This window comes from Alexandromys fortis, unplaced genomic scaffold, assembly GCF_014885135.2.
Source record: "Alexandromys fortis isolate MF-2015 unplaced genomic scaffold, M_Fortis_MF-2015_v1.1 scaffold_158, whole genome shotgun sequence".
Taxonomy (NCBI): domain Eukaryota; kingdom Metazoa; phylum Chordata; class Mammalia; order Rodentia; family Cricetidae; genus Alexandromys; species Alexandromys fortis.
The window spans coordinates 466,566-491,328 of record NW_026068039.1 but is presented as its reverse complement, the minus strand read 5'-3'; the positions used below and the strand labels follow the sequence as shown (position 1 = coordinate 491,328).

At 49.8% G+C, this 24,763-nt stretch overlaps 1 protein-coding gene across 18 annotated transcripts in view; it reads left to right on the top strand.

The window, feature by feature from the left end:
• Dysf (dysferlin) overlaps positions 1–24,763 on the top strand; it is a 197,870-nt gene that overhangs the window by 44,077 nt on the left and 129,030 nt on the right. For 9 of the 18 annotated variants that reach the window (XM_050165383.1, XM_050165380.1, XM_050165385.1 and 6 more), the window contains exons 4-14: positions 5,380–5,485; positions 9,151–9,265; positions 10,351–10,443; positions 10,750–10,961; positions 12,363–12,491; positions 12,876–12,938; positions 13,494–13,544; positions 16,122–16,152; positions 16,765–16,880; positions 18,803–18,929; positions 19,917–20,020. In XM_050165383.1, the coding sequence (XP_050021340.1) occupies positions 5,380–5,485; positions 9,151–9,265; positions 10,351–10,443; positions 10,750–10,961; positions 12,363–12,491; positions 12,876–12,938; positions 13,494–13,544; positions 16,122–16,152; positions 16,765–16,880; positions 18,803–18,929; positions 19,917–20,020 (1,147 nt within the window). Of the gene's footprint in view, positions 1–5,379; positions 5,486–9,150; positions 9,266–10,350; positions 10,444–10,749; positions 10,962–12,362; positions 12,492–12,875; positions 12,939–13,493; positions 13,545–16,121; positions 16,153–16,764; positions 16,881–18,802; positions 18,930–19,916; positions 20,021–24,763 lie in introns of those variants that run through there. The other 9 variants (XM_050165387.1, XM_050165392.1, XM_050165396.1 and 6 more) reach the window with 2 other exon arrangements.

Genomic DNA, 24,763 nt, shown 5'->3' with positions numbered 1-24,763 from the left:
TCTTGCCTCACTAGACTTTTGATACCACCTATGAGATCGTTAGTTGGTGCCAACTGAGCCTTGCTCAGTAGAGACCTAGGCCTAGAGCCCATACTTTAGTGTTTATCTTCTGATAGTACAGACAGAGTTTGTGGCCCAAGACTGAGGATCTTTGAGTAAAGTCACAGGGGAAGGGAATTGGGGAGGGGTTTCAATGCCTTCTTTCCTTTGTAGAACTGAATGAATGAATCCATGGCTTTAACCCTGGCCTGTGATGGAGCCTCATACTCCTCCCACCAACCCCAATAAGTTTCCACCCATATGAGAGGCTCTGCCTCCCTGACCCTTCCACACTTGTCCCAGAGTCTGACCCCTGGATCTTTGGACAGGCAACCTCCAGGCCTTCTTCCTTGGGATATAGAACTACCTGGTACCTGGTGGGGACTGGCCCTAGAGCCTATGGAGGCATCAAAGACACATTTGATGGCCCAAAAGAGGTATCGAGGAGGAAATAACAGTCATTCTTAGCCAGCTCTGGGGGGCTGCCGGAAGGGCTAGGGCTGGCAGAGGAGGAGCCGGCACTTCCTTCTGCATTTCCTGCCATTGTTCCCCAGCCCACTTCCGGGAATTCTCCCTGCTGTCTGGGAGGGCTTTGCCAGCCAGCCAGGCTCAGGTGGTCCACCTTTACTCTGGGCCTCTAGCCAGGGCTCCTAAGAACCACACTGAACTGTCTGGTTCACTAGACTGCTTTCTGCTCTGCTGTTGGGCCGAGCCTTCCTGTCGCCAAGGCCAGACGTCTCAACTGTAGACACTGCACATGTGGAGGGTCCCTGGGCTGTTTGCTCGTCCACCTGCTTGATCAAGTCACCCCGGTCTGCTGCCCAGGATTCCTGTAAGGGACAGAGTGACTCTGGTTTCTTATGTCTCAGGGACTTCTGGATTCTGAGGACACTTCAGTCACCACACTGGGGACAAGTGCTACTCCCATGATTGTCCTTAGAATACACCTTCCAGGAGCCCTGCTTACAGTACAGAACTTCCTGCAGGCACCAGGGGACAGAGAAGCCCACATTCTAGAAAGTCTGACCTTCACGGGGCTTTAGAACCCTGGATGCCTCTCTCTCACTCTTTCTTTAAAGAAATAAATGTCAAGTCAGGTGAGGCAGCACATATCTTTAGTCATGGCACTTGGTAGGGAGGGGCAGGCGGATCTCTATGAGTTTGAGGCCAGCCTGGTCTACAGAGTAAATTCCATGACAACCAGTGCTACATAGCGAGACTATGTTTCAAAACAGTGAGACTGTTTCAAAAAACCAAAATAAATGAAGAAATGTAAGAGAAGGGCTGGGGGGATGGCTCAGTGGTAAAAGCACTTGCTGTTTAAGTGTGAGGACCTGAGTTCAAATCCTCAGAAGGTGTGTAAAAGCTGGATGCTTATTTTGAATGTCTGTGATCCTAACACTCCTACAGGGAGATGGGAGGGAGAGGCAGGCAGGAGAATTCCCAGGAGCTTGAAGGGTACTTGGTCTGGATAATGGAATGGAAAAAACAGTGGAAAGAGACCCTGTCTCAAATGAGGTGGGAGTGAGGAGCAACAATACAGCTGTCTTCTGAATGTAACACACATGCACATGTACACATACGTGCGCATACACACAAACAGGCACACACCAACACACACACACACACATATATGCAAACACCTCCAATAAAGACCCACATACATACACTTGTGCACACACACACACCCTGTTTATTGTCTTTCTAGCAAGGGAAACTATAAGGTGTGTGAGAGCATGTCTGCCCTATGAGGGTGCAAAATGCATGTATTTTATTGACAGGGAGTTTAAAAATTATTTATTTATGTAAGTTTATAAGTTACTTATTTATAATTAATCGATTAATTTCAGTGTTTATGTGGGGAGGATGCTCGTGCCCATGTGTAATCTATGTGTGGAGCCTGGAAGGCAATGGTGATTGTCATTCTCAGGGGAACACTGACCACCTCCTGTGAGATGGGATCTCTCACTGGCTGGCAGCTGGCTAGTGAGCCCCTGGGTCTTTCTGGTCCCCACTTCCCAACCCTGAGATCAAAGCCTGTGCTGCCACACTTGGCATTTTTGTATGGTTCTGGAGACCAGACAGGGTCCTTATACTTGCAAGGCACTCTGATGGTTGAGCTACCCATTGCTCATCCCTGATTTATTTCTATGTATGTTAAGATACGTGTGCACCCTCATAGGGCAGGCACGCTCTCAGTCACTGCACAGTTTCCTTGGCTAGAAAGACAATAAACAAGGTGTGTGAGTGCGTGTGTGTGCAAGTGTGTGTGTGTTTGTGTGCGGGTCTTTAAATCTATCATTTAAAATAATTTTATCTATCTATCTATCTATCTATCTATCTATCTATCTATCTATCTATCTAATTCATTTTGAGACAAGTTCTCATTGTGTAGCCCTGACTTGGAACTCCCTATGTAGACCAGCCTGGCTTCAAACTCATGGAGACTCATTTGCCTCTGCTTTCCCAGTACTGGGTCCAAAAGCATGCATCATGATGCCACTGCACTTTAGCAAACCTCAAATGCACAGTCTAGTGCAACTCTCACACCCATCCATCTTTGGGTCCTTTTCCTCTGCCAAACAGAAAGCCTGAACCCCTTCCTTTCCTTCCTCCCAGCTCCTGGAAACCATAACTCTGTTTTTTTTTATTTGTGTGTGTGTGTGTGTGTGTGTGTGTGTGTGTGTGTGCGCGCGCGCGCTCGTGAATTGGCTAGGATACTGGGATCAAATGGCATTTGTCCTTCTGTGTCTTCAACACTATTCTTTTTATTATTACTTTTGGACAGTACTGGGCACTAAGCCCAGTAGCCTCATGCATGTAAGACAAATACTCAACTATGGAGCTACAGCTACAGCTCTTCCAAGACTAGTCCCAAGAGAAGGGTCAGAAATTCTTTCATACTGAATAATATGCCACCTACCTGCCTTGGTTGCTCCTATCTCTTATTTTTGTTTATTTATTTATTTAAGACTTAGTTTTATTTTATGTGTATATACATTTTGCTTTCATGAATGTTTGTGTACCACTTGCATGTGTGGACCCTTGAGGCCAGAAGAGGGAATTGTGTCCCCTGGAGCTGCAGTAACAGACAGCTATAAACCTCCATGTGGGTGCTTGGAATCAAACTCAGGTCCTCTGGAAGAGCAACCAGAGCTCTTAACCATTGAGCCATCTCTCCAGCCCCTCCCCACCCCACTTTAAAGCCAATGTCCTGTGTATCCTAGGCAGGTCTCAAGCTCATTATGTAATGGAGGATAACCTTAAACTCCTGGCCCTCCTGTCTCTACACCCTGTTGCTGGGATTATAGACACAAACAACCATGCCTAGTTTATGAGGTCCTGGGGACGGAACCCAGGGCTTCGTGCATGCCAGGCAAGCACTCTCCCAACTGACTTACCTCTGGGCCCCTCTCATCTTCTAATGCTTGAGGATTTGCTGCTTGAACATGCTGTGCAGATCTCTGAGTCAGAAATAGGGTTGGAGATGGGATTTATGCCTATGCTTAATGTTCCCATAGCACCCCGCCCCCCGATTCTAACCAGCAGCATTCTCAACAGGGTTCCTATTTCTCCACATCCCCCTCCTTCCCTCTCTCCCTCCTTCTTTATATTAGACATTTGCATTAGTTAATTTTATTGTTGCTATGACAAAATGCCTGAAAAAATAACTTACGGATGGAAGGGTTTGTTTTGGGTCGTGGTTTGAAGGTGCAGTCCACCATGGCAAGAGGTCATGTGCAGGAGCTTGAGATGGCAGGAGTCACATGGCACCCACAGTTAGGGAGCAGGGAGAGATGCATGCTGGTGCTCAGCTCACCTTTTCCTTATGCAGCAGGACTCCAACCCATGGCATGGAACCACCCACATGTCAAGCGGGTCCTCCCATCCCAATTAACCCAGTCTAGAAACTCCCTCACAGATGTGTGCAGAGGTTTGTCTCCTGAGTGATTCTAGATGCTGTCAAGTTGGCAATCAACATTAACCACTGCAAGTCCATGCCTGTCAACCCGGCACCTACACAAATCCCTTTTAAGCCAGAACCTTCTAACTCTTGTCCCTATAGGCTCTTGGACTTCTCATAATGCAAACGCACTCAGCCCAACTTCAGAAGTCCCCATACTTTTTAATACCATCCTTGTGGAGACGAGGTGGTGCCTCACGAGCATAGAGTTTCAAAGCTCAGCTCATTAGGTCAAGATTACAAGTTTCATTCCATGGGTCCATGTAAATCCATATGCAGACACCGTTGTTACAGAGACCAGGCAAAGGATGGTCTCAGATACTGGGCTAGCTTTCTTCATTAGGGGAAATAGCTAAAAAGGAAAAAGTGATGATGAACGTGTCCCCGTAGCTGTCCCCTAGGACTGATGAGGGTTTGTACCCACAGCCTGGTTCCCAGAGAGCAAGCAGAGGCTGCAGCAGACTCCAGTGACAGGTTTTAGGTGACACAAATCACTTGCTGCCACTTCAGAGGCACAGAATGAATGGTGTGGGACTTACCCCTCTGCACTCCTTGAAGCCTTCCTTGTCCATCCTGCCAGTGGCCCACTCTTTCCCAAGAGCCCATCCCTGTAGCCTCTTCCCTCAGTGAGAAGTGTGGTCTCAAGTGTGTGTGCTGTATAACTGGTGAAGGGGTCTGTCTCTGAGATCCAGAGTTGTTCTTCTCCCTGGGTCTGAGACAGGGAGTTTCCTTGCATCCAATTCATGACTGATGCTGTGTTTCCTGGGAAACTCATGCAGACAGTCTGTGTGCTGTGGGAGCAGCAAAGGTGTGAGGGTGGGGTAACTGCCCCTCTGTCTTCTAGTGATGCTGGCTGGTTGAGGTCTGATGGCAGGATTGGGGGTGTGGCTGAGTCGAGAGAGTGCACACATGAAGCCATCTCCGGCACTGGATGGACATGGTGTGGTGGGGGCATCTGTAATCCTAGCACTTGGGAGATAAAAAGGGAAGGAAAGGCATTAAAGAACATTCTCAGCTACATAGTGAATTTGAGGTCTGCCTGGGCTACATGAGATCCTGTCTTTAAGTAAGTAAACAAATGGTCTGTCTAATGGGAAGATGCCCTACGGTGGCAGCAGCATGGCTAGGCTGAGGCTGAACAGAAGGAGGTCAAAGCGAGCTTGGGGGAAGGCAAGTCTCTCTGATCTCTCTTTTTACCTAAGAGTTTCTTCAGGAGTCTGGTCTCCCTAAGATGATACCATGGGAATCATCTTACATGGGTACCATAGGTGCAAGGGAAGGCCTAGGTAGATGGGCTGTAACTGGGTTGGGGGGGGTGGTAGAAGAGCCAGGAACGTTAGGTTGGTTTTCACCATTTGCCTTCTTCGTCTTTTCAGGTTCCTGGGGGAAGCCAAGATCCCACTCCAGGAGGTCCTTGCCACTCCCAGCCTGTCTGCCAGCTTCAACGCACCTCTGCTGGACACCAAGCAGCAACCCACAGGGGTAAATGCCTGCATTCCTCTGCCCATAGCCAGCTTCTGTTTGAGGCGCACTGGGTCCCTGCCTATACCTCATGTCAGGGGCCAGCTCCTGAGAGTTAAGTCTGGCTCTCCTCGGCTATAGCTTAGGCTGCCTGAAGGGACTCATGGTTGAGATCTGCAGGTCTCAGTGAAGCCTGCCACACCCCAACTTGGCTACGTCTGAGTCTGGTCCATTTGGTCACCTCCTGTTCTGTGTTCCTGTCAGCCTTGACTGGCTCCGTATTCTGTCTGGCAGACTGCCCTTCCTCATTGCCAACCCTCTTCTCCAGATGGGAAACCTCTGAGTCATCTGGGTCACAGGTCACCAGGGGAGGGAGACAGACACCTGGGGCCAGTCAGGACCCCTTCCTTTCCTTCTCTTGTCTTTCTAACCCCTCCCCCGGCTTTCCCATGCTCTCCTAGTCCACACAGCCCATTCCCAGGGTTCCTTGCTGGCCTCCTGTTATTTTTAGTGGTCTAAATATACCCCACGGGGTTCGTTCTTCCTGGTCACTAGAATTCTGGGTCTGCCTACATGCCAGGACACACAGATGCACTGCTGATTGGGACATACTTCTTCCCAGTGAAGCCCGTGTGGCTGTGGGCTCAAAGACAGGCTATATGTGTGTGGCTGGTTGGGAGAGTCAAGGAGGCATTCGTTTGGGCTGGGTTGAATGGGACCACACTGGGTCCTCACTGGGAAAAGAGAGCAGCTGGGGTCCCAGTGAGCGGGTGTGTAAATGGGGCTAGCACCCACGGTTCATCTTAAGACTCTTTGAGAGGCGCCTCTGTATTCCAGAACTTGCTCCGGAGACAGAGTGCCATCCTGCCCCAGATCATGTCACTTCCATCTTGCCTTGGATGGTGCGCATTGATTCCGTTTTGCTACAGTGCAGTGTTTTCTGAGACACCTCCTGAGTCACCTCTTGCCTCCCCTTTGAGCTCTCTGGTCAGCTAGCACTTTAGTCTAGGAGGCCTTGAGAGGCTTTTACAGCTAGCTCTTCTGGGACCCTGAGGAGATTCCTAGCTGACTCTGCTGCCCGGAGCACCAGGGGAGTGCTGGAGAAGCTGAGATGCCAAGTTCTCTGTGATAATAAGCCCTCGTAGTCAGGGATCTGTTTGGTGCTTTGCTGTTATTCTTGGGTCAGAGCTGCCTCCTCCCCACAGCCTTCCAGTGGACCCGAGGTCCATCCCCAGAATCCACATTAAGTAAGACAGGAATGATGTTCTTGTCATCCTAGCTCTGGGGCATACTGACCAGCTAGCCTGGCCTAATGGTAAACCCTAGGCCAACAAGAGACCTTATCTCAAGAAACAAGATTGATGGATCCTGAGGCGTGATACCCTTGGTTGACTTTGACCTACACACACACACACACACACACACACACACACACACACACATCCCACTACCATCACCACCACCAACAAAGAAGCTGGGTATGATGATTTAAACCTGCAGTTCCAGCTCTTGGGAGCCTAAGGCAGGAGGATTGCTGTGAATTTGAGGCCGGCCTGAAATATATAGTAAAATTAAGCCCAGCCCAGAATACAGAACAACATACTGAGAGATTCTGTCAGAGAGCAGGAGAGAGAAGCTTCCTAGAGCAGTTCAAAGTACTCTGTCCTCTGTCACTTGGGTTGTGTCACTGCCTCGTAGCCCAACATCCTGGACACCAGAGTGTATTGTTTGAGTTAGAGACCTTCTCCAGTGTAACTGTAGTATAGCTTTGACAGGGATGACAGCAATATTGATCTGGACTTTCTGGGCCATAGACCTCGTGGAATCTCATGAGTTGTGTATGCTGTATGCAGTTGTTCCTGTGCATCTGTGTGCACCAATGGAAGCCAGAAGTTGATACTGAATCGTCCTTCTCCTTCACCCTCCATCTGTTATTTTGAGGCAAGGTCTCTCACTGTACCTGAAGCCCATGGCTATGGCTGGGCTTCAGGGATTTCCCTGTCTCCACCTTATCAGTGCTGTGGTTAGGTCGGCATGCACCACCCTACCTAGTTTATGTGATGCTGGCTTTGTGCATGTTATCGGAACCTGAACCCGAGTTCTCTAGAAGAGCAGCAAGGGCTTTTAGCCACTGAGCCATCTCTGCAGTTTCTTCTTGTTCTTTTAATGTTTTTGTAATTTATTGAGAATTTCCTTGCTTTCCCAAAACAAAAAGATGGTCAAGGCTTATCTTGTACAGTTATCTCTCCAAACAGCGCAGCTTGGCTTTTGTTGAAGTAGAGGAAAGGTAACCAGTTGTGAAGAATCCAGGTGCCCAGGTTCACTGAAGCCTTTCTTCAGCCATAGGAGGGAGGACACTCCCGCCTAGGAGTCTGTTTCCCTCTAAGTTACCTGCTGACAATGTTAGCACTCGATGCTCAAGTGGCGACACCTGGTGGTAGCGTCCAAACATGCAGGGCCAGTAACATCCAAGCCTTGAATGTGGGATTAAAGGGGTGCCAGTTGCGTCTGGGCTCTTTCCTCAGTGTTGTTACCCCAGCTGTTGCCTTTCCTGCTTTTATTAGTCTGTCTTTCTGTCCCTGGCCCCATGTCTGTAGGATGAAAACCTGAGAACTGGGTACAATGGGAGCCGGAAGCTTCCTAACCTCAGGGCAGGGTTTGCCCTAAGAGTCTGGACGCTCTCCTCACTACTGTTGTCTCCATTACTGTGACCAGTATTCCCCGCTGGAGTCTCTCAGATGAAGAGTATGTCAGTGAACATCTGTAAAGGACTTTCCAGACCTTGGAAATTGCTTGCTATCTAATACCAAGCAATTAACTACTTGTTTAAAAGGCGGAGGTGAAGGGACTGGAGATATGGCTCTGTGGGTAAGAGCACTGTCTGCTCTTCCAGAGGACCTGGGTGTGATTCCCTGCATCCAAATGGCCGCTCACAACTATCTGTAACTCTAAATCCCAGGGTACAACGCCATCTTCTGCCCTCTGTGGGCATTGAACACATACAGTGCACAGACATATGTGTAGGCAAAACCCCTGTACATAGAAAACAGACACGAATAAACCTTAGAAAGACAGAGGGAACTATATCCACATGGGAGGAATGAGAGAAGATGGACAGTTCTGTTCCGTGATTTTCTGTCCACATGGAAGGTGCGACCATTGTCCTCTCCCCTTGTGTGAGCATGTGGCAGGGCGCAGCTTCCAGGAGGGAGGGGGTAAGATGGTGAGTGGCACCCGAGGGTGAGAGCAGCTGGAGCAGAGCAGAGCCCAGCTGAATTGTCTGCATGGGGTGGGGGTGGGGTGATGGCGAGCAGAAAGTTAGGGGGTCTTCTTCCCCGAACTAGACAAATCGTGTAGAACAGGTGGGATCCCTCATCCTATTTCGGCCTCATGAGACTTGTTGCCCTGACAACCCCCTTTTTCACCAACAAGGAAACCGAGCTTTTGTGAGGTTACACAGCCTGTTCTATTTCACACAGCTCCTGAATGGGGGAAGCTGATCCCAAATGATGGGCTCATAACCGACTGGCTTTGCTTGCAGGTTCCTGACTTTACTACAGCCTCCTGCAGCCCTGACCCTGTTAGAGCCCAAAACTGTTGAGAGCGATGGGAGAACTGGGAAGGATGGCGGAGGGAGGGTGTCGGTTCTCCTGCACACTTACCCATTGCTAACCCATCTCTTCTAGGCCTCCCTGGTCCTGCAGGTGTCCTACACGCCACCCCCAGGAGCTGTGCCCTTGTTCCCGCCTCCTGCTTCTCTGGCACCCTCTCCAACACTGCCTGACGTGGACATGGTGGCTGGTGAGGAGCCCACCCACACCCTGCTAGGGCAGGCTCCCCAGAAAGATGGCCAACAGGTCTCCTCAATCCTGGGGTTAGGAGATGGCTAGTGTGGAAACAGAAGTGGTGGGTGGGTGGAAAAGAAGAGGCAGGAGACAGCTCCCCAACGAGGCTTAGGATGAACCTCTTCTCCCCAAATCTCAGCCTCCTGGGAAGGGCGGGGTCTAGTCTGTGCTCTCCACTGCCTAGCTCTGGAGATGAGTGTGACCCGAGGCCTAATGCTCTCTGCCTGGCACCCAGCAGTGATAGACTCTAACAGAAGAGCTACTCCCCCCACCCCACCCCATGAAAGAGCCCTGAGCCAAAGTTAAGGGACATGAGTTTCCATCTTGCCTTAGACACTGGGCAGCATGGCTGTGGGCTGGTTGGTTAGTCCGGGTGAATGTGAGGTGAGCAGACTGAAGGAGTGAGCTGGCTAGGTCCTGTGCCTGCCTCAAGCTTCCTCTAGGCTGTGGGTGAAGATGCAGGAGGAGGAGCCTTACTGGCCAATGGTGCCTGGATAGTTAGCCTGACAGGGCAGCCCAGGTTAGAAGCAGCTGAGAAGAGACAGTGAACGTTTGCTTAGGAGAAGGTTCTAGAGTTTATCTTCTGGTGAAACGGGGGAGGGGGCACAGAAGCAAGTTATCATAAAATCTTGAGCAGCCCTTGCCCTCCCTGGGTAACCCGGAACCTGTCCTGTGTATGTTTCTGTGGAGAGAGAGGCAGAGGGAAGTCTTATTGGCTCAGCACTGCCCAGGCCTGGAGATCACTGGGTTGGGAATCCTGAACGGGCCAGAGCTAGCTGGGCTAGGCTCATGGAGTGCTGAGGGCTGTTTCTGGTTTGGGGGAGGGAGGAGGCACAGAGGTCCCCAGATGCTCTGAGCTTGACCAATCAGAGGAGGTGCCCAGCTCTTCTTGGTTGGCAATGAGAAGGGCCAGCCAGTTCTGAGCATGGTACCCACCCAGGCTGGGTGGGTGAGGCGAGGGTGGGGCTGCGGAAGATGGGCTTCTCTCATCCCAGCTCCTCCTGCCCCTCCCCACTTGGGCTATGCCCGGCTGCATGCCAGGTGGGGGACAGAGCCGGGCTGAAACTTGGTCCCTGCTCAGTGACAGCACCATGGACACAAGATGCTCTGGGAAGAAGTGGCCGGCCCCCACGGGTGAGACACGGCCAGACCCTACCATCTGTAACTATCTTTTCTGGCCAGGCCAGAAAGACCTGTTCTCAGGGCTGAGGAGGGTGGGCCAGGGCCATCCTGTCTTCTTTCTGCTGACTAACTACTCTCTGTTTTCAAGGGGCCAGCGTGGCCGCTGTCCCTCTTTGACCTCATCCATCCTGGGGACGGGTGGGCAGGCTTAGGGAGTGGTGTCACAGCATGCATGCTCTTTGGTCCTTCCTCTGTTGGACTGAGGCCTCAGGGCAAGGCCAAAGAGACACCATGTTTATGAGGCACCTCTCCCCACAGACACAGGAGGGGAGGAAGACACTGAGGACCAGGGGCTGACTGGAGATGAAGCTGAGCCATTCCTGGATCAGAGCGGTGCTGTGGGCCCAGGGGGACCAACCACACCCAAGAAGCTACCTTCCCACCCTCCTCCCCACCATCCAGGGGGTAAAAGAAAAAGAAGCTCAGCCCCACCTAGAAAGCTGCTGTCGGACAAGCCACAGGACTTCCAGGTGACAGGGGGGCCCTCTGTGGCCCCTGCCTCCTCCTTTAGTCCATCAGCAGTTGCTAGCATCCTGGGCCTGGCTGGGTTGGCTAGCCTTAGGATGTTGTGTTGGAGCTCCAGAGGCCTCCCACGAAGAAGCTAGGCTGCCCTGGATGCTGGCAGCTGAATCGGGAGTTTGTGTTTTGGGGTCTCAGAGCATGTCTCTGCCCAGTCTCCAGGAATTTGATGTACAAACAAACGAACAATGAGTGAATGAGATTAGCCTAGCTCTGCATCTCCTTTGTTTGGGTACCTGGCCTAGGGCTAGCTCCCTGCTCTCCATCCAGCAAGGGCAGGCATGAGTAGTTCCAGCAGCAGCAGCAGCAGCAGCAGCAGCAGCAGCAGCAGCAGCAGCAGCAGCAGCAGCAGCAGCAGCAGCAACTTCCTCTGAGCTTTTCCCAATATTAATGACATTTATTTATTTATTGTGTGTGTTGGGATGGAGCATACAGATGCCCCTGTGAGAAGCGTGGCGGTCAGAGGAAAGCTGGTGGGGGCTGGTTCTCTTCTTCCACCTTATGGATCCTGGGGTATGAACACAGACTATCAGACGTGGCAGCAAGTGCCTTTACCCACAGGGTCATCTCTCTAGCTCAGTATTTAAAAAATTAAAATTATATATTTAATCATATGTGTTATGTCCCTGGGTGTCTGCACGTGTGTGTGCCACAGCATGTGTGTGGAGGCTGGAGGACAACTTTCTGCGCATCCTCTTCTACCATCCCCCTAGCCCTGTTTTGTTTTTTGGAGACAGAGTCCCATGTTGCTCAGGCTGGCCTCTAACTACCATGTGCCTGAGAATGACATTGACCCCTGGATCCTCCAGCTCTGCTTCCAAAGGGCTGGATTTAGGTCTGTGTGGCCATCAGGCCCAGCCAAGGTTCTCAGAGAAGTAGACCTCTGTCCCCATTCAGAGCTGCTGAACCAGCTGCCTGAGTCTGAGGAGTTGTGAGGAAGAAAAATCATCCCAAGGTCGAGGCTAGCCTGTGCTACATACTGAGTATCAGACCAGTCTAGTCTCAGAGTAACCTATTTAGAAAAACAATAACAGCATTAGGGTAGGTATTAATAGGGTCTCAGATGGGATCTGTCCGAAGGAAAGCAGGGCTGGATTTGTCCTTGTCCAAGGAAATTTTATGTAGGCGCTGTGTTTGGAGCTGTCTCACAGTTCTTACGAGGAACTATGGGCTTTTCTAGATGCAAGGGGGAGGTTGGTAGAAAATGTGATTGGTTTTGTAGTGTTCTTTCTAGAAGCTTTTGGTAGTTCTCCCAAAAGTCATCAGAGAGCTAGTCCTGGGGTTTCTGACTCTTGGGGCCAGCAGGTGGCCTCCCTTCTTTCCTTTTGCTTATCCCTTCTCCTGACTTTCAGATCAGAGTCCAGGTGATAGAGGGGCGTCAGCTGCCTGGCGTGAACATCAAGCCTGTGGTCAAAGTCACAGCTGCTGGCCAGACCAAGCGGACTCGCATCCAGAAGGGAAACAGCCCACTCTTCAATGAGGTGAATGGCCCCGGGCATCAGGCAGAACAATGATAGCCCTTGAGAAGAGGGCCATTATCAAAAGAGCTGATACCAGGGCATGTGTCCAAGAGCATTCTCTTGTGGTGTCAACTTTGAATATGTGAGCCAAGACCAGTGTAGACTATCAGAGGACTTGGAGAGCCCTGCTCCCCACAATGCAAGCATCCTTGTCCTTGAAGTGCTACCCTCTGTGAAAGTAGAGATGGGACAGCCAGGCTTATTAGATCCCTAGACATTGGCACTGGTCAGCTGAGCTCCACTAGTCTCAACTCAGGCTTGAACCTTGGTGGGTGTCCACAGCCCCTCTGCTTAGCCTGGGGGTCAGAGATGCTGATTCTCCCCGCTTCCATTCTGGACCAACAGACTCTTTTCTTCAACGTGTTCGACTCTCCCTCGGAGCTGTTTGATGAGCCCATCTTCATCACGGTAGGTCTCAGCCATCAAAGTAGTCTTCATGGGCTGTGGGTATGCATGATAGCACGCAACGGTGTGATGTGATATCCACAGACGTGCCTGCCGTTGTGCCTGTAAGCCTGTGTGTGTGAGAGAGTGTGTTTGTGTGTGGGGGAGGAGCTTGACTCCTGGGTGATTGAATGACTCCCAGAAGCTCTGCCAGTGTCAGATAAACACCCGTGTGCCTCAGGTTGGAGGCCTGGAGTGCCTGGCTTTTGGCTTGCTTTCTCTGTCCGTTCTGTGGTCTCAGATTCCTTCATGCCGCTTGGAAGGGTTGTGTGTTAGATGTGTGGGTCCACCTCTGCTGTGTGCTTATATGATTCTGCACATGCTCCGTCATGTCCCTGTGCCTTTGTCCCTTGATTTGTGAGGTGAAGGTCATGTTAGTATCTACCCTTAAGGTTCTGTGAGGTGAGACCTTGCTGAGCTCCGTTTCTGGGATGGAGATAGTTCCAGCTGCTGGCTGCTGTTGTCTGGGAGGGGCCTGGTCAAAGCCACACTCTCACAGGAAGCTGTTCTTCTTTGCAGGTGGTGGATTCACGCTCCCTTAGGACAGATGCCCTCCTTGGCGAGTTCCGGGTAATTGTTTCTTTACTTGGAAACAGTCAGTTCTCACTTCCCCTACAGGGCCAGGCTATGCTGGGAGAGTCTAGTTTCAACCCATCTCTCCCAAAACTCCAACTCAGGAAACCGTTCACCAAAGGTAGAGAAATAAAATATTTTATTTTAGGAAGAGTTCTCTTCTTATAGTTCAGGCAGGCCTCAAACTTATGGTGATCTTCCTGCCTCAACCTCCAGCAGGCTGGAAGTACAGAGGAGTGAGCCACCATGTGTGGCCTCCCTTGTATTATTAATTATGCATTTTGCCAGGAGGGGATGTGTGTCACAGGCAATGTCTGGGACTGGAAAGACAGAGGAAGTCAAGTGGGTTGAGTACACCTTCAACCACATTCCTGTAGTCAGGGAAGGGGCTGGAGAGCACCCCCACTCCAGCATGACACCCCCACCCCAGCATGGCACTCCTACCCCAGCACAGCACCCCAGCACAGCACCCTACCCCAGCATGGCACCCTCACCCCAGCCAGCTCCCCACCCCAGCATGGTACCTCCACCCCAGCATAGCACCCCTACCCCAGTGTGGCACCCCCACCCCAGCATGGGACCTTCACCCCAGCGGGAACCCCCATCCCAGTGTGGCATCCCCACTACAGGCAGAGTTTCTTTGTGTTTCAACAACTGCTCCCAAATAATCACAATGAGGCTTAATATTAATTGTAAATGCTTGGCTAATAGCTCAGGCTTGTTACTAAATAACTCTTACATTTTAAATCAACCCCTATTTCTTACCTATGCCCTGCCACATATGCTCTGCTCTCAGTATGACAGGTTCATCCCCTCTCTCCACGTCTCCTCCCAATTCTGAAAGACCTTCCTCCTCTTCTTTGGGTTTCTTTTTTCTGCAAGTCTGCCTAGCCTCTACCTGTCCAGCTATTGGCTAGTCAGCTTCTTTATTAAACCAATCACAGTGACATATATTCACACAGTGTAAAGGAATATTTTACACCCCCATCCAGGCACAACACCCCCACCCTAGCACAGAGTCCTTCCTAGGCTCCTGTGGAAATTGGGGTGACCATCTGTGTGAGCTAGTTCTCTTTATTCAGAGTTTAAAACAAAACTTTTTCCTTTGTGACAGGCTGTTTAACATTCTGGAGCTTGGTACCCTCAGAGGTCAGGCTCCCAGATGTCTCTGACCTTCCTTCATATTTTCCTTTGTGGAGCCTAGGTCCTTGAATGGTTTCCCACAGTTTCACGCTAACTTCCTTTCTGAAATGATACACTGCAAAGAGTTGGAGAAAGTACTTACACTCCCATTTTCCTGAGGTCAGCATGTGGCAGAGAGGGAGCAAACTCTACCCTTGTCTCCACCAGAGGGAATTAATACCCCCTTTTAAGTTCCCCCTTTTAAGTTCCCCTTTATCTCCGTACCTGGAAGGGAAGCAGCCCAGTCCATACCCATGGCTATCTTGTGTGTCTTGGTTACTTTTTATTGCTGTGATAATACACCATGACCAAATCAGCTTATAAAAGAAAGCATTTAATTAGGGCTCACAGTTCGCGAGGGTTGTTCCATGATCATCACACTGAGGATCATGGCGGCAGGCAGGCAGGCAGGCATGGTTGTGGAGCAGTAGCTGAGAACTTACATCTGATCTACAAGCAGAAGCAGAGAGAGTGAATTGGGAATGGCTTGGGCCTTTGAAACCTCAAAGTCCACTCCCAGTGGCACACCTCCTCCAACAAAGCCACACCTCCTAATCCTTCCCAAATAGTTCCACCAAGTGTGGACCAAGCATTCAAATATATGTGTCTGGGGGGGTCATTTCACTCCCACCACCCTATTGCACAATGCAGCTCTCTGCTCCCTGACCTCATCTTCCCCATGGGTCTAGAGTTGAGTTCTCATGGGCATCCAGGAGAAGGAGCCTGCCCTGGACTGTGTACCTTTCTTGGTGGCCAGGAGTTGGACAATAGACAGTCTACCTCTAAGTTAGTGAGTCCTGGAAACCCCAGGGTGAATTTAACAGATCTTACAAACCAAAAAACAAAAAAAATTGGGGCTGGAGAGATGGCTCAGGGGTTGAGAGCACTTGGTACACTTGAGGAGTACCTGGGTATAGTTCCCAACATCCACATGGCAGTTCCTAACCATCCATAATGCCAGTTACAGGGTTCTGATGCCTTCTCTGAACTCCACAGGCACAAGGTGCATATGTGGTACACAGATATACATGCAAGCAAAACACTCGTACACTTATAATGAAAGTAAATAAATCTTAAAAAATACATTAAATGGCATTATGTAGCTATCCATTCAGCTCTTAGATAGATTGCTTAGTCTGTTAAAGATTTATTTGTTTTTATTTTATAGATACGGTGTTTTGCTTGCATATGGTCTGTGCTTTGTGCTTTGCTTGTATATATGTGTGTTCTGGTTTGCCATTTTTTTTTAGCAGTTGAAGAATGGCATTTATTGGGGGGGAGGAAATATACATATAGCAGGCACACAGAGAAAATGACCCTCTGCAATGTAGAGGAGGGGACTCAGGAAGTCAAAAAAATCCTTTGTTTGATTATGCCTCCTCTCTATTTCAGATGGATGTGGGCACCGTGTACAGAGAACCCCGTGAGTTCCTATCCCCTTGGCCAAATCCTGACATCTTGGTCCTAAAGCTGCTTCGAGACACTCATTTGGGGGGGGCTCCCTTTTTATTCCTGATGCTTTTGAACTTGGAGGGGAGGGTCTGCACTTGGAAGGGAAGGCAGAGATTTCTCTTCCATGAAAGCAAGCCCTCAGGAGCATCGTCGTTGGGCTTCTTCAGGGGTGACTATTTCAGAAGGTTATGGCTAGGGTAGCTAGAGCCTGGGCTCCCTCCAGAATCACTTTACGCTTTTCCTTGTTTGCCTGGTGATTTACCAAAGAAATGGGTGGGAAAGGCCTGTGTTTGGCTTTTACCACCTCTTGTAGAAGTTCTCTTCCCTGACACACAAATGTCCAAAGTACTTTTTGATTCTCGATTAAAAAATGAGAATCTCTGAGACACTCATTGTCCAATATCAGTAGTCACGGATGGTGTCATGGTGTCTTTGGTACTCCAGGAAATCTGGCCCTGCTGAGGAGCCAGCGCATCCTGTGGACAGCTCTTGGTTTCACACATCCATCGGGTGTGAAGTCTGGCCCCTCTTCCCGTCAGGTCTTCTAAACACGGCAGACAGGACCTTCCTCTGTTTCCTGCAGGACATGCTTATCTCCGCAAGTGGCTGCTGCTCTCCGACCCAGATGACTTCTCTGCAGGGGCCAAAGGCTACCTCAAAGCCAGCCTGTGTGTGTTAGGGCCCGGAGACGAAGCTCCTGTGAGTACATGCCTCACAATACCTGGTCCAACACCATACAAAACCCTGGGCTTGGTGTCTTCTTCTCTGAAAGGGGTGCATGGTGATCTTGAGAGCCACATAACTGCAGAAAATATAAGTAACGAGCAAACACTTGAAACCCTGCTGCCCGGAGAGAGCCGTTATTAATTAGCTTCACACATCCTTCTCAGAGGGCGTGCGTGCCTAGTTTTCCTAGACAAAGGCCAAGTTGTTCTTTTAACGCTCAGTCGTGGCCTGACTCTCTGCCTGGGGAGATGCTGTGATCATCTTGACCTGTCAGGGAGGCTGAAGTGAGAGGCGGTCTGAGTTAGCAAATGCCAGCATCTTGCATATTTGTGAAGAGGCTCAAATCCTCATGGAGAACAAATGAGGAACTAATTGGACTTAAATGGAAAGGTTTGTTTGTTTGCTTGTTTGTTTTTGTTTTGGTGTTTCTGGGGATTGAACCCAAGGCCGTGCACGCGTTGACCTGCACTCTACCACTGAGATACATCTCCGACCCTCCTTTTTCCTTTTATTTTGAGATGTGGTCTCACTAAGTTGCTCAGATTGTCCTTAGTTTGCCTTGTAGCCCAGGCTTTGAACTTATGAGTCTTCTGCCTCAGCCTCCCTCACTAGCTGGGATGATGAGGCCACACTGTCTGGCCTTCCTTGCAAACGACAGAATCCTATAGTATGCGTAGAATACCATGTTAGGGTGAGGGCTGTGTGGTGAGGCCATTGTTTTCAAAACTCTCAGTAGCTTTGACGCAAGTGGAGGCATGCGGCTGTGCAGGAGTGTGGAGGTGGGCAGGACAGGAGCAGTGGCAGCAGCGAGAGGTGGAGGCCGAGCTGGCAGAGTGTCTGGAGACTGAGGAAGGGAGGGAGGAGGGGTGGAGAGGGTGAGAGGAGGGGCAGCTCAGCCTCTTGAAGGTTGTTGGAGCAGGAGCTAGAATAATGGGCTAGTCTGGAAACACTCATAGAATCAGAGGTAACAGAGAAGTACGCCCCGCATTAAGAAGAGGAGCCACGGGCCATCCCTCTCTCTCCCTCCACTGTCAATGGGCTTGCTGTGCCTCTCTCTCCTCCACCTGGTTCAGCCGGCCCTTCTTCATCACCCTTGCTCCTGTCTTCTGTACTCCAACTTCTTTCTCCTTCCCCAGAACCACACACTCAGTCCTCTTCCTCCGTCTTTCCGTCCACTCTCACCTCCTTGTAGACACAGGGAATTAGAGGAGATGAATATTTTCTTCTAATTTGAGACGAGTATGCTCCTAGCAAATGCTTGCCACAATGCTGAAGTGGGCTTCAGCGTGGAGGACAGGCTGAGCAAGCAGCGGGCCACAGCCTTTTTGGGTAGCTTGCCAAGGCTGCTGGGTCAGGCCAACCTCACTTCCCTCTGCGCCTCCACTGCCTACCTGACTGCCCCAAGAAGCCACGAGATGGCCTGTGTTTACCGTTGTGCAGTGTTGCTGCCTTCGCTGGCAGAGATGCATGTTCTTTCTGCAAAGGAGTGAGATCTAGGGAGCAGAGCCTCACTCCACCTTAACTGGGGTGTCTCACCCTTTAGCGCCATGCTGACTCTGGGGTCACTGGGTCAATATTTGTGTGAGTGAACCTACGCCCCTACAGACGGAGCATTCAGACAGCTGCAACTACCACACTCCTGTTTATCTGGAGTGGGGGTGGAGTACCGGGAATGGGGACTCTCACAGTTGGCTTGGATGCCTGCCGTGTATGCCAGTTGGCAACAGTTAGTGTTGAAGACGGTCCCTCTCGCAACTAGGGAGTGTGTGTGTCATGGTCCCACTGCTCTGTTGAGGTCTAAGCCAATCGAAGGCCTCAGAGGTTCAGGAAGCACCCTTCATTGGAGTGCATGATATCCAGGGGCTGGTGAGGGATCCTGTGTGTTTTCTTCGTAGCTGGACAGGAAGGACCCTTCTGAAGACAAGGAGGACATTGAAGGCAACCTGCTTAGGCCCACTGGCGTTGCCCTTCGTGGAGCCCACTTCTGTCTGAAACTCTTCCGGGCTGAGGACTTACCACAGAGTAAGTGTGGCGCCCCCTTCTGGAGGCTGACAAGAGGCTCCTGCCTGGCGGTTTAAAGCATGGACCCTGAGCCACAGTCTTCTTCCTGGGGAAAGGAGAGGCCTAGACCCTTTCTTGGTGTTTCTATCCCCAGGGACTACCCCGCTGTTCATTCCCTTCCTCCTTTTGATCCGGCTTCCTCCCCTAGGATCTGTTAGCATTGCCAATGATACCTGCCTTTTGCTGTCTGGCTGATGTTACAAGCCCTTATTTGACGTACCCCTCCTAACAGTGGTGTTAGGTTTGAACCCAGAGCCCCACGCGTGCACTCAACAAGAGCAGCTGGGTTCTAATGGAAAGCAATACATGCAGGAGGGCTTGGGTATCTGCTGCAGCCTTGAGAGCAATAACTGCCCAGTGGCTCCGCTCCGGCTTTCCCCAGCCTGGTCTGGTGGTCTTGTGGAAACAGGAAGTGTTAGACTAACATTAGACCCTTTTTATTTTCTATTTAAAGTAAGAATGGCCTACAGGATGGCCTACGGATGGATCACTGTGGTCATGGTACTAAGGAAATGCCACCAGGCACCCAGAGTGTTTCCACTGAATCAGCCCCACAGTCAGTCACTACATGTGTCAGGTTCTGAAGCCTGGTGTGAGGAGACAGTGACAGATGTGTGTGTTTGGGGAGGGGCAACTGCTCCTAAGCTGCTGTTCTGAGTCCCTTCTTCATGGGAAGCCCGAACTGACTCTCTCATGAGGGACCACAGCCTGTCACTTTGGTAGTCCTGATACTGCCTGGAGACACAGGGGTAGCTGGGGCCTGAGGGGTCTGAGGGCTAACTATGAAGGAGGTGATGTGGGATGGGGGCTGGAGGCTTAGCAGGTGGGCAGAGACATAAGACAGTTGATTCAAGAGGGTAGAGCTGACAGGCAGCGACCCATATATCATGGGGACAGTAGGTATAGCGGAGGCATGGGCAAGTGATGACAGATGTGTCTCTTCTCCAGTGGATGATGCCGTGATGGACAACGTCAAGCAGATCTTTGGCTTTGACAGCAACAAGAAGAACTTGGTGGATCCCTTTGTGGAAGTCAGCTTTGCTGGGAAAATGGTGAGGATCAGACGTCTGAGGGGTTGTGGGGGGAGGAGAAGGCCATGGGTGAAGAGTCCAGACAGAGCAGGGTACCCCTGGCAGGGTTGCACAAAGAGGGGCCTCTGGAAGCAACATACCCAGGTTGGCTCTCTAGGCTGCTCTCCCTGAAAATGGACAGGTGTGCCCAGATGCCCAGGTTGTAAGTAGCTGTGACTGAACAGAGAGGAGGGGTAGATGGTTGCAGAGAGAGGAGGATTTGGGAGTATGGAGTAAGCACGTGAGGGAAAGAGGTGAAATACATATGACAGAAATTAAAAAATTAACTTGTTTATTTATGTGTATGTGTTCCTGGGTTGAGGGCACAGCCACAGTGCACATGTGGAAGCCAGGGGATAACCTATGGGAGCTGGTTCGCTCATTCTTTCTCAGTTGAACTCAGGTCGTCAGGCTTGGCGCCAACCACTTTTACCTGCTGTGCCATCTTGCTGGCCTGTAAAAATTGTTTGTGTGCATGATATGTGTTTGTTTGGGCAGGCATGCCATGGTGTGTGTGAGGTCAGAGGATATCTTTGTGGAGTTGGCTTTCTTCTTTCACTATGGGTTCTGAGGATCAAACAAAGTTTACCAGACTATTGGGTCATGTGTCAACACACACACACATACACACACACACATGCACACATACATGAATGCACACATATACACACATACATGCATGCACACGCACACACATGCACATACATCACTCATATTAAGCTTAAGGAACACATGGATTGTTTGTCTTTCTGAGTGAGTCTGGCTGATTTCACCTAATAGTTGCTGTTAAGTTCTACCCACTTTCCTTTGACCGCCATGATTTCCTTTTCTTTAAGGTTGTGTAGAACTCCAGTGTATTTGCACCACGTTCTCATTTCCACTCATCTGCCAAGGCAGGGAGACTCTTCTTCAAAGTGTGAGGAAGCATAGTAATTGTTTTCATAATTATGGCAGAAGGCAGACAGAGAGAGAGGTACCACTGGTCAATCAAAAGGTCACTTGCTCCTCCCTTCCTCCTTGCAGCTCACCTTCTTGCCCAGGTAGTGGCATCTGTCCCTGTTGACTTCTGTCCCACACCCCACAGCTTTAGCATTGTTTGTAGGTATCACAGTATCTCATGCAGCCTTGGCCACACCCAGGCTCCAGCGCAGCCTAGCTGCAAGGGACTCCACACAGCTCTCTTTGGCTGACTCTTCTCTTCCCTGCCAGACATCCTCATGCTCTGATCTATTCTACCTGTGGCTCTTTTGAGAAACTCTCCCCCAGGTACCTTCCTCACAGGAGACTCCATCTTAAGGATGTCACCATCCAAGGTGGAGTATGTGGCCTGGCCTCTAATCCTGTCTCTTTCCTCTTTCATATCCACATGCCAAGTCTAGCTCTCAGCCATCACCCAGGACCAGCCCTTCCTAGCCATGGTGTCTCCTCAGCCACTACTCTCTCTTCTCAGGACCACACAGCAGTCATTTCTCCGCCATCTTCCAGCACAGGATAGGGACTTTTTGGAGAACCTAGGCCATTTCTCCAAATTCTGGATTTTCTGATTGTTTTCTCTGGTATTTCCTTACTCCTTTGGCTCCTGTATTTCCTGGGCACTGAAGGTGGGTGGTTACCTTCGAAGTATTTTGCCTGGAGCTCACCACAGGCCATGCTCCCTACATTGTGTTGCAACATGACAGAAAGCCACAGTGCCACATGTCCCATCCCCTTTGGTTAATCCTCTACCTTCTGATCTAACCTGTATAAAGGCAAATGCCCCTCTTTGCAATTGACAGGTATTCTCCTAGGGTGACATCTTGATTCCCTGGGGATGTCCAATGTCCCAGTACCATCTGACCTGATACACTGAGTGTCCACTGACCTCTGCCTGAATAAGTCACTGCTTAGGGTTACCCAGTGCCCATTTTCTCATTTCTAGACATCTGTTCTATTTAAAAATTTTAACTTTTTTGAATGTACATTAATGAACTTGTGTGCATGTTTGTGCGTGTGTTTGTGTGTTGCCTGTTCTTATACATGCACAAAGGCTGAAGGAGGCTGTTGGGTTTCCTGTTCTGTCACTTCCTATTCTTGATACAGAATCTATTACTGAAACTGGAGCCAGGTTGTCAATTGTTGAGCCCCAGTGATCCTTCTGTCTCCGTTCTTCCACAGGGACAGGGTTATAGGTGCTTGCAGCCAAGCCTAGCTTTTTACATGGGTGCTGGGGATTTGAACTCAGGTTCTTACAATTGTTCAGAGAGCCCATTTTCCCTCTGAGCCCGTTCTCCTTGGATTTTAAAAATCCATATTTTTTAATTGTTTGAGATTATAGTATAATTACATCATTTCTCATTTTTCTTTCCCTCTTCCAAAACCCCCCACAAACCACCCTCTTTCAAATTCATGGCCTCTATATTGGATAGCCAATCTGCATGCTCTTTCCTGGGGAAGACTATTTACCCCTATCCCAGCATTCCTTAGTTGCCTTTATTTCTTTGTCTAGGGTTGAGGTCTCATGGGCTTTCCCCTTTCCATGTGAGCATGCATCACTCTTATTCAGGTCATGTTTAGGCAACCATTTTGGTGAGACTTCATGGGCATAGCTTTTCACACTCCTAGGAGACACAGTCTCACAGTGAAATCCCCATTCTGGCTCTTACATCTTCTCTGTGCTTTTATTTCTCTGATGCTCTCTGATCTTCCTAGACTGCTGGTGTCTAGTGGGGGTAGCTTGGGAGACTGGATAAAGTTAAAGCAGGCACTACCCTGTGGTCCTGCTTGAGAGGGAGGATGGGGGCTGGGGAGTGAGCTGACAGGGAGGGGCAACCAACTGCTTCTGTGGTCTTTAGGCCTTCCTGAACTCTTTTCCGCCCTGAGCCCTGACCCTCATCCCATCCTGTCTCCCCTGACCCTCATCCCATCCCTTCTTCCCTGACTCTCATCCCATCCTGTCTCCCCTGACCCTCATCCCATCCCGTCTCCCCTGACCCTCATCCCCTCCCGTCTCTCCTGACCACCATCCCATCCTGTCTCCCCTGACCCTTATCCCATCCCTTCTCCCCTGACCCTCATCCCATCCTGTCTCCCCTGACCCTCATCCCATCCCGTCTCTTCTGACCCTCATCCCACTTTCCCACAATTCTCACCCCCTTCTCACCATTCCCCATTTCTGTCTCTGGTTCTATGCTTTTACTTTTTATTTTTTCTTCTTTACACCTACTTGTAAGCCCTGGGGTTTTGCTAGTGTCCATCCAACCACACTCGGATGTTTCTGCATTTTTGCTTAAGGATGCTTGGTGGCACTGTTACCCAAGATGTAGCCAACTACACAGTGGGTGGAGTTACTCAAGGGAATGGTATGTGTGTGTACATCGCTTATGGTACAAGGAAAGAGGACTTTAGGGCAGGACAGATGCTTTAGACTTTTTTTTCTGGATCCAAGAATGAAACAAATTTATTGTATTGTGAAAAAAAATAATAGCAACAAAACAAAACAAAACAAAAAAAAAAAAGGAAATGAAAATGTCCGTGTTCCTGAGGCAAACCTTGTTGGGTCTGTTCTCTCTGTGGCTCCCACTTTCCCTTTCACGGTCCTGTGACTGGAAGCTGGCTGAAAGGGGGTGTGGCTCAGCCTTGGCCTCTCGGCTGTCATGTCATACACGAGGCCTTTCCTTGATCTGTTTAGTGCCAGGTTTGTGGAGAGGGGTGCTTCCTCCTTTTGTTGGGGTTCTCCTGTTTCAGTGACTTCAGAGTGTAGCGCTGACGACAGGCTTTTCTGCTCCCCAAGTGTGAAACGGATAAACCAGTTCCGCGTGAGCTTTATTCAGGTGTGTTGTGGGCGGCAAGTCTGGTGTCAGCTCGGTGTGCTTCAGCCACGTGGTGAGCCTGCTGTCAACAATGTGTGCTAAGCCAGGGCTGCTGCGGCAGAGCCATGCAGAGGAAGGCTGTGTGAGGATCTCAGAGGAAAACATGTCGGGTGAGCCGTAACAGCCCCGCCCGTTTCCTTTAGACCATGACTCGGTACCCCTGATTCTTTGTTCAGCGTGACTTTGCAGATGCTGCGAGAAGCAAGAACTAGCTCTGTGTGAGCAGGTTGGTACAGCTCTGTCATCCAGCCTTCCCTTGGGTTACACAGCCTAGCTTGCCACTCTGTCAGATGAATGCACAGCGGTGCTTACCCTATTGTATGCTTGGATGCAATTTCAGCTTTTTCCTTTTTAATAAATACCTGGGTCAGCATACAGAAAGAAGTCTTTGTCCAAGTTCTGCTTTTCCATAGGAAAGTTTCTAGAACAAGGATTATTATTAGGTCAGAGGTCATGGACTTTTTTGGTAAAGGCTAAAGCAAGAAGCTGTGTTGGTAGGGCCTCCCACTGTGTATATCGGAGAATTTTTTCAGTTTTATTTAAAATTTATATTTACTCTTTGATTAAATACTGCTTGCATCTGCTCTATATGGTTGGCTGTCCTATCTATCTATCTATCTATCTATCTATCTATCTATCTATCTATCTATCGTCTCTATCTATCTATCATCTATCTATCTATCTATCTATCTATCTATCTATCTATCTATCTATCTATCTATCTATCTGTCTATCATCTATCTATCATCTATCTATCTATCTATCTATCTATCTATCTATCTTCTATCATCTATCTATCATCTATCTATCTATCTTCTATTATCTATCTATCATCTATCTATCATCTATCTATCTATCTATCTATCTATCTATCTAT